Source organism: Nelumbo lutea, chromosome 7 (assembly GCF_056320005.1).
Source record: "Nelumbo lutea isolate HS-2025 chromosome 7, American lotus-T2T, whole genome shotgun sequence".
In the NCBI taxonomy this organism is placed as follows: domain Eukaryota; kingdom Viridiplantae; phylum Streptophyta; class Magnoliopsida; order Proteales; family Nelumbonaceae; genus Nelumbo; species Nelumbo lutea.
The window spans coordinates 13,534,419-13,543,862 of record NC_142690.1 but is presented as its reverse complement, the minus strand read 5'-3'; the positions used below and the strand labels follow the sequence as shown (position 1 = coordinate 13,543,862).

Here is a 9,444-nt window from a genome sequence, read left to right as displayed (position 1 = left end):
TTATGACGCATTGAATTAAGTCATTTCATTTAGTTTTCAGTAGCAATTGATTTTAGGAAATTATGGTGGCTTCATTTGAATCCACAATATCTTAATCTATAATGAAGTCATTTGTAAAATGAAAATGGAGATGATTCCATATTACTTTTTTGTTTTCAAATCATGAAATTACTTCATTTCTATGTATATTTTTAAAATTAATCTGGAGAAGGATGATGTATCCCCGCTTAAATCCATGCTTTCTCTGTCTTTAAAATAAAAAGTGAATGATTTCATTTAACAAAACATTAAAACCCCTCATACCACATCTTCTTGAAATTTTGATTTAACATGTCACAAATATTTGAAGCAAAAGAAACTTCATTAATAAAATTAAGGATGATACATCGAATGATAGTCCTGAATGGAAAGTGCGAAAAGTCAGGGCAGATAATCTGAGCCTCCCTAGATTACAAAATTTGTGTGCCATGCCTTCGCCGCAAGTTTATGGGCAACACTACTAGCCCTCCCTAGATTGTAAAATTCCTTTAGGTTACATTTGGTTGGAAAACAAAGAAGAAACAGAGAAGTTTTTGATAAATTTTGTGAAATTTCTTCACAACTTTCCTTTCTCTCTTATTAATTTCTTTCAACTCATAAACACGCAATTAGTAGAATAATTATCCATTCTCCTTTTCATTTGAATCTCAAAATCTCAAAACCTGATTATATTGGGAGCTACTGTTACTACTCTGCCACTGCCTTTGCAAATATTCTTGAAAGCAAAACTTTCAAATCTTGGCTGAGAAATCAAGATGATCAACCATTTGATTAAAGAAAATTTCTAGGCTTTTTGAAAAACATTTATTTTTCCGGTTATGTCATGTGGAATCAAAAACCACTTGTATTGTTAAGCAACTCTTCCAAAGGGGACACGTGCTGAAAAGGAGCTGAATAATACTTTTTATTTCTCTTATCCCAAAGGTTATGAATCCAGAGTCTTCAACCCACTTCTGACCAATAAGTCTTTTGTGACACTGCATATAAAATAATTTTAAAAATTCTAATAAACAGGCTGAAACCTTTGTTAAATAAAATAATTAGTGAGTATCAAAGTGCCCTTATCCCAAGAAGACTTAGGCTGCACTTTACATTTCTTATTTTAAGGATTTATCTCCTTTTTACAGTTAAATTGCTCCTATAAACACCAAATTCCAAATGCTGCCTTATCCAAGATAATATCTTGGTTGCCCATGAAGTCATTAATCACATGAAAAAGACAAAAAGGAAAAAAAAAAATAGATGGCATTAAAACTTGATATGAGCAAAGCTTATAATAGAGTCAGACAGGATCGAATGCCCATTTTTAAAGCAAATGCTTCAAAGTTTTAGATTTGGAAGAAAATGGATTAATTGGATTATGGAATGTGTTACTATTATTTTATACAAAATTCTAGTGAATAGAACCCCAAGTGCAGCCTTCAAGCCTAAAAGGGGTTTAAGACAGAATGACCCTCTATCCCCACATCTATTTCTCTTCATCTCTGAAGCTCTATCAAGAAAGATAAAAAATCTAGTAGCCTAGAAACAACCCACAGTTGTTAAAATGATTAGGGAGTGCCTCACTATCTCACATCCTTTTTATGCAAATGAAAGTTATCTGTTCACCAAAGTTGACCCTGTTGAAGGGCAAGTCATTCTGGACACAATTCAAGCTTCTAAGAGAGCTTCAGTTCAAAAGGTAAATCTTGCGAAGTCCGATGTATTTTTTAGTAGAAAATAATGGTCAAGATGCTTCAAATGAGAAGAGTGGAACACCCTTCCATTTTTCTTGGCCTTTTAATTGAGATTGGGAGGTAAAAAAAGAGTTTTTCAATTACTTGGTGGAAAGAACTGAAAGGAAAACCAATAATTGGTATGGCATTCTCCTCTCCCCTACAAGAAAAGAGGTCCTCAAAGCAACAATGGTATCATTTACAATCATAATTGGTTGGAGTGGGATCAGGTTACAACAAAATTGTACCAACATAATCTATATCCACACATCTCACCATTAGGTTGCAGCCCACTGTGGAGACAGGATTTGCTCCTCATACCTGGTGCCTCACATGTCCATTCTATCATGCATTGAAAACATCTCCCATACTTATTAATAAATATTCACGAGAGATGCTTCCAATGCACGGTGGATATGCCTGTGAGGCAACCATCTGTGAGGAGCAGATCCCGTTCTGTGATGTGTGAAGATAGAGTGTTGGAACAATTCTTTCTTGTGAGCAGATTCAGCCCCTAATTGGTTTGGTCTGGTCCACCCAATTCGTTGACAGCTTTGAGTGGATCCTTCATAGTGGATAATACCATAATGGCGAAGTTCAGATTACCTACCTACAATAACCCTACATTCCAGCTGTACATTAAGAACACCTCCCGTGATTACATATAACCATTAAGGGGTATTGTCATGTGGGAAGGTGTGGATAGGATTCTTGTGGGCAGGAGATTGAATTGATAATAGTGTAGTAATGAGTTGTAATTGGGCCACATTGGGATCAGGTCAACAGGGCAATGAGAAGTATTGGAATGTATTTTGTTGGCAGGTGATCTGAACTCAAGCAATACTAAGATCTAACAATACATCTAAGGCCGTGATTTCATGGTTTTAGCCCAACCCTATTCCAACAACAGAAGTAGCTGATTTCTTCTCCTCTGTAAGCCTTCACCTCGACAGAGCAGACACCAGAGTCTCTCTTCAGTTATAAGCCAAGCGCAGTTTCCCGCCAGAAAACTCATAACAATGGCGATAATTTTTCCAACGGCAACTCATAGCACCATCACTAGGATGACAACTCCTCGCTTGAGGTACTCCCGCCACTCCTACTCTTTCGCTTTTATGTCAAAGCCTAACCCTAGAGCTGCCAATACCCTAGAACACCCTGTGAAGGCTAACGAAAAGGATTTACCGACATCTACCTCTGATATCTTCATTGTAGAAAAAGTTTTTCTGAATCTGAAACAAGAAAACTTCAATTCTTTACACCACTTGTCTTCTCGTTTGAATCCATTAATCATCGTCGACGTCCTCTACAAATGTAGCTCAAATTTGCTGTTAGGTCAGAAATTTATAGATTTTTTAGCGACAATTTCGAGTTTTAGACATTCCTCGTACTCGTTAAGTGCGATGATTCACATTTTGGTCAGGAGTAGGAAAATTTCAGAAGCACAGTCTTTGGTTCTTCGAATGGTTCGGAAGAGTGGTGTTTCAAGAGCTGAAATTGTAGATTCGTTGATATCAACTTATCGAAATTGCGGTTCTAATCCCGTGGTTTTTGATGTTCTTGTTAGGACTTATGTCCAGGCGAGGAAACTCAGGGAAGCGTCTGAAGCATTTCGAATTTTGAGAGGTAGAGGGTTTTCTCTTTCTATAAATGCCTCCAATTGCCTTCTTGGGGGGCTGGTTAAAGTTGGTTGGGTTGACATGGCATGGGGGATCTATGAGGATATAGTTCAGAGTGGGATTCAGGTGAATGTTTACACACTAAATATCATGATTAATGCATTGTGTAAAGAACAGAAAATTGAAGATGCAAACGTGTTCTTATCTGAAATGGAGGAGAAGGGAGTTTTTCCTGACATTGTCACTTACAATACCCTAATAAATGCTTATTGCCGCCAGGGGCTCTTAGAAGAAGCTTTTGATGTAATGAACTCAATGCCAGCTAAGGGCTTAAGGCCTGGTACTGTGACCTACAATGCTATCATAAATAGTGTTTGTAAGAATGGAAAATATGGGAGAGCAAGGGAGATTTTGGGTGAAATGTTGCAAAGTGGGTTGAGTCCTGATACATCTACTTATAATATATTGCTTGGTGAATGCTGTAGAAAAGGTCATACAACTGATGCTGAAGAAACTTTTTATGAAATGTGCCATCATGGTCTTGTTCCTGATTTAGTTAGCTTTAGCTTTCTTGTTGGTTTGTTTTCTAGGAAAGGAGATCTAGAACGGGCTTTGAAATATTTCAAACAGATGAAGGGTGCTGGCTTGGTTCCAGACAGTGTTATCTATACAATGCTTATTGGAGGGTTTTGTAGAAATGGGGATATATCAGATGCTCTTAAGATGCGGGATGAAATGGTGGAGCAAGGTTGCCTCCCAGATGTTGTTACATACAATACAATTTTAAATGGGCTGTGCAAGGAGAAGAGGTTATCTGATGCTGATGAGCTTTTCAATGAAATGGTGGAAAGGGGGATATTTCCTGATTATTACAGTTTCACCACACTCATTCATGGGTACTGTAAGGATGGGTTTGCAGACAAAGCACTAGCTTTGTTTGAGAAGATGATTGAGAGGAATGTCAAGCCAGATATCGTTACATATAATACTTTGATTGATGGATTTTGCAGAGAAGGGGATGTGGAAAAGGCTAACAAGTTGTGGGATGATATGATCTCTAGAGAAATCCTTCCTAATCACATTTCATACAGCATTTTAATCAATGAACTCTGCAGTAGAGGGAAAGTGAGTGAGGCATTTAGATTATGGGATGAGATGGTGAACAAAGGAATTGAACCCAATATTGTGACATGTAACTCTCTTATTAAAGGTTACTGTCGTTCAGGTGATGCAACCAAGGCTGAAGAGTTCACGAATAAGATGATCACAAAAGGAATCTCACCTGATAAGATAACATATAATACTATTATTCATGGGTTTGTAAAGGACGAAAATATGGAGAGGGCTTTTGCTTTGCTTAACAATATGGAAAATAGAGGGATTATACCTGATGTTGTCACATATAATGTACTCCTGAACGGTTTCTGTGGAGAAGGTAGAATGCAAGAAGCAAATAAAATATTCAGGAAAATGATTGAGAGAGGCATAGAGCCTGATAGATACACATATACATCATTGATAAATGGACATGTTGCACAGGACAACTTGAAAGAGGCTTTTCGACTACATGATGAAATGCTGCAGAGGGGTTTTGTTCCGGATGATAAGTTTTAAAGACCATTCTTTTTTCAATCATTAAGACATATCATGTTCCCCAAGCAACAGCAAGGATGGGCCTTGGCGCAACAGTTGGGTTGTTCCATTGCGACCTGGGTGACCAGGGTTCAAATCTTGGAAACAGCCTCTCTGTATGTGCAGGGTTCAGGATGCATACAATTACATCTGTCCCTCCGCAGGCAATGCATTGATGGAAGCCTTGTGCACTGGGCTTCCCTTATGTTCCTCAAGCAACATGCCTTGGACTTAATGGAGGTACTTTCTTCCCTTGTAATTTTGCCTCATTTTGAAGATTTTATTGTGTTAATTTGCAACACAGCCTGTAGTTTCTGTTTCATATTCTATTTAGGCCACTTTTGCTTTTCCCTTTGTCCTCTCAAATAGGTTGAAAGCACAAGGAATATGTGACTAAGAGGTACCTTGTTGAGACTTGTCCTCTAGTTTCAATGAATCTGGTAAATTTTGCAATTTCTATCTCTTAAAAATGTTCCCTCTGTTAAGAAACTACTGTTATCTATGCGTCAACACTTGTCCTCTAGTGTAATAAAAGAAATTCAAAAGCCTTGGGGCAAATTTTCATTTAATCATTTAAAAGTCTGATACCCTTATCTTTTCATAGGCCAGACCACCAGATTTCATCCTGTGGAACATAAAACTCCAAAACATTAGAATACCTTTAATGGATAGGAGATCTAAAATGCTTAAAAAATTTGCAACTACAAGGCAGAAAATACCTTCTCATTAGCCATAGCTCAATATTCACTCTCTAATATTTTAATTGCATAATAGAAATATTCATATTAGATAATAAATGTAATTCGCATACATATATGAGAGATGCCCTAGGGTCTGAACTGTAAGCTTACTAGTTCTTTTTTAATAAGCTAAATTTGTTAGTAACTCCAATAACTTTTAGAGTTCTGTAATGATGAAGATAATAGAATGACAACTCTTTTTTATAGTAATTTGAAATTTAAGAATACTAGCAAAGACCTTCATATGCTTTTGCACATGGAGAGTCTTATAGCCCATTTTATATTCTAAATCAGAATTAGTTATCCACTAATAGAAGATTAGAAGGTAAAGCAAAAGGAAGTAGATTGATCCAAAAAAAAAAAAAAAGCAAAAGGAAGCAGTACAAAATTCTGGGAGAAGAATTAATTATAATTAACACAATTAAATGGTATATGGTAGTGGAATTTATTGATTTTTCTACTATTTACTAGAGGGACAAATTGAAATGTCAATTTTAGGAGGGAAATCAAATATAAAACTAACAAACAGGCTAGGATCTAGGGAAAACAGTCCTCAAGAAACCAGGACATTACTTCATATTACTTTTTGATTAAAATATTTAGAAAAACCCAATCTTTGAAGTTTCTGCATTAGTTTACTTTTCTACTTTTTCATTTGATGTGGATTTTTCCATGGCAGGTAGACCATTTCAGCTGCCCATGCAAGCTTCCTTGCTAATAATTTGGCATCTAAGATCCTGGAAAATTGGTAGGTTTTTGTTATATTATCAACTGTTTCATGGGATGACTTTTTTTATCAGTAAAAAGAAGCTTTTATTGATAGAGAAAACAGAATTTACAGCATTGAGTAGCCTCAGCTACCCATTCAACAACCAAAGAAATAAACAGTAATAGCCCCAGGATTTTGCTTTTAAATTTACATCTGTGCCCAGAAAGCATGTTCTCTTTTTCCTTTTTTTATTTTTATACAAAAAGCATGTTCTCTTCTAACCCCTTGTTTTGCTAGTTGATCTGCTAGACTGTTAGTCGACCTTGGAACCTATTGTATTAATATTTGCATATCTTTTGACAGTCTTCTGAACCTTTTAATCTCATTTGTGAACCGCCAAGGACACTTTTCCTCTGGACTGTTTCATGGGATGACTTTGTAGCAGAGGCAGCATTTGTTGAGGCAACTTATGTTGGTGGTGTACAGGCTTATCCCTGAGATGGGTGTTTCCGGAATCTAAATTAGTAAAGAAAGACTGTATGTAGCAGAAACCAACACTTAGACTGAGGTCAAAGGTCCAGGTGATGCAAAGATGAAGTTATATTACTACTAGCCTGTTTGGGTGTCAATGAAAAGTCATTATTGTGCCTTTACATTTTAGAACACAATTTCAGTACTAAAATTTAGTTACATCCTGTTGATAAAATACTGCAAGGTCATTTAATGATTCCATCAAAATGAGTTTATTCAATTATGATATATATATATATATATATATATATATATATATATATTTCATTCCCATTTTGCCTTTATAAAACTGTACCATTTCAGAAGATGACTGCCAGGCTCAAATGCTCTTTTTCTTTTTAACAAGTTGTGAATTCTTTTCTTGTCATTTCATTTCTTTTCCATCTCTTTTTTTCCTTTCTATTTTTTTTTTACCTCTTGTCATTTCATTTCTTTTCCTTCTCTTTTTTTCCCTTTATATTAATTTTTACCTATTGTCATTTCATATGACCACTGCTTAACCCCCATTTCTTGGGCTTGCAGTAAACTATTGAATTCCTAACAACCCCCCCCCCCCCCACCAAAAAAAAAAAAAAAAACTACTTGGAGCAGTTTGAAGTTTTGGCTTGTTTGAACTTGTCAGATCCCTGCTGGAGATGAAGCAGTGGGGGTGCAATGACGTTTGAAATGTACTCACAATCAAGGTTTATTGTACACATTGGCAATGTGTAGGATGCAAATATTCCAGATATTTCTTGTGGGTGCAGCCTTTGGAGAGGGTATATACAAGGCTTATCCTTGTTTCTTGAGAAGAATAAAACACAAGGCTGGGAATGGCAGAAGGGTTAGATTCTGGGGAGACATTTGGTGTGATGGCAATCGTGTTAGCATGCAACCAGGATGAATGGTCGCAGAGACTCCTGCAGTATTGTTAGAGGCAATGGTGTTTTTCTAGGAGAAATTTCAATGACTGGGAATTGGGACAAGTTTCTGACCTGCTTTATTTTTATCCAGAATCAGGATTACAATGTTCTGAGAGCGACTCCTGAGATTGGAAATGGCACGGTTCCAGTAAATTCTCAGATCTTTCTACAAGAATCTTTCTGAAGGGTTGACAGATTTTCCTTATACTTGGTGGTGCTGGACAAATGCCAGTCAAAAGAGTACTTATTGAGAAAGGGGAGCTCAAGTCTTCTAGCCACATATTCATCCACTGTAAATTCACTAGCAGAATATGGATTCATTTTCAGAATGCAATTCATTGGCAAGGATGTCGTCCTAATTCTGTTGGTGAGCTTTCTGCGTCGGTGGCATATTCAAAATATGAGTAGGCAAGGCAGGTCAGCTTGGGCGGTGATCTCTTTGGCTATTTTTCGGCTACATGGATGGAAAGAAATACTCAAGAGTTTTTTAGAGCAAACATAGTTTGGTGGAATCTATGATTAATTCTGTTTTTGGTCTGATCAAGGACTAGCTCTCTACTAGCAATATTATTAGTGGATAGTTCAGCTAATCTTTTTTGTTGTAAGGATTTAGAGTGATACTTGATCAATGATTTAAAAGGCGCAGACAGCATTGTCAAAAGGTGCACAGGTGAGGAACATTTTAAGGTTTATTTGTTTTGCTTGCTAACCAAAGCTTTGAAAACCCCATATTTGCTAATGTTGCTTATCCATTCATCCTAATAAAAGATATTTCTAAAAGATACTGAAAGTAATAAAACCTTTTTAGGGATTAAGAATTTAAGACCGTGATAGGCTGATATTGACTTGTTTGGGGTTTGATACAAAGGCAGTTTGTAAAATCAGGGTTGCATAATGTTTAATATGACATTAACTATTTGAACATTGAAGTAATGCAATTGGATAAAAATAAAGAGATTAAGGCCAAATTTGGGAGTTTATTTTAAAAAAAAAAAGCATTTATTGAATAAGTGCTTATTCAAATAAGCACTTATTTGCATTTGACACCCACCTTTTTTGTGGTTGGTGGTTTGGTGGTTTTTTCTCCAATAAGCACTTTTTTTTTTCAAAAAGACAACTTTAACCCTCGTTTTAAGAGTGCCATGTGTACAATTTTAACAGTGTTTTAAACAGTAAAACATTTTGTGCTTGGAATTTCAAGTGAAAAATGTAAACAATAATTTGAATAAGAGGTTTGGAAGAGCAAATCGCTCAGAGAATGTGGTAATAAGACAGACCCTCTCTGAAGTCTGAACCAAACATGTGAAGCTTTGCCCAGTTTATAATAGACATCCAAACATTTGGTAAACCCCGAGCTGAGATTTATCATTTATTGGTATAATTTGTAATATTCTCTCTCAAGTAACGGCCCTCCGGAACACAAAACATAGCTCTATTATCACCCCCATTACGGCATTACCCAGTCTGCATATCTTTCAGCTACAAAAACAGCATAAAAAAAAGTTAAAAGTGCATAGCAGATGAGAGTTCACGACTGCTTCAATTCAGTTGAATGAG

The 9,444-nt window shown here is 36.3% G+C and overlaps 1 protein-coding gene across 4 annotated transcripts; it reads left to right on the top strand.

The window, feature by feature from the left end:
* Positions 1-2,643: 2,643 nt before the first annotated feature.
* LOC148845190 (Tetratricopeptide repeat (TPR)-like superfamily protein) lies at positions 2,644-7,160 on the top strand. Of its 4 annotated transcripts, none has more exons than XM_088953266.1 (4): positions 2,644-2,838; positions 3,178-5,245; positions 6,425-6,493; positions 6,818-7,160. In XM_088953266.1, the coding sequence occupies exons 1-2, from the start codon at positions 2,774-2,776 to the stop codon at positions 4,985-4,987; spliced, it is 1,875 nt and encodes a 624-aa protein (XP_088809392.1). In that variant the 5' UTR covers positions 2,644-2,773; the 3' UTR covers positions 4,988-5,245; positions 6,425-6,493; positions 6,818-7,160. The 4 variants fall into 4 exon arrangements, with proteins under 4 accessions (XP_088809392.1, XP_088809391.1, XP_088809390.1 ...); XM_088953265.1 differs by adding an exon at positions 5,375-5,405 and having other exon boundaries at positions 2,644-5,245; XM_088953264.1 differs by adding an exon at positions 5,375-5,445 and having other exon boundaries at positions 2,644-5,245.
* The last annotated feature ends 2,284 nt before the right edge of the window (positions 7,161-9,444 follow it).

Bases quoted from the DNA above. Each gene is read 5' to 3' on its own strand.
- LOC148845190 (XM_088953263.1), top strand. From the start codon at position 2,774: ATGGCGATAATTTTTCCAACGGCAACTCATAGCACCATCACTAGGATG.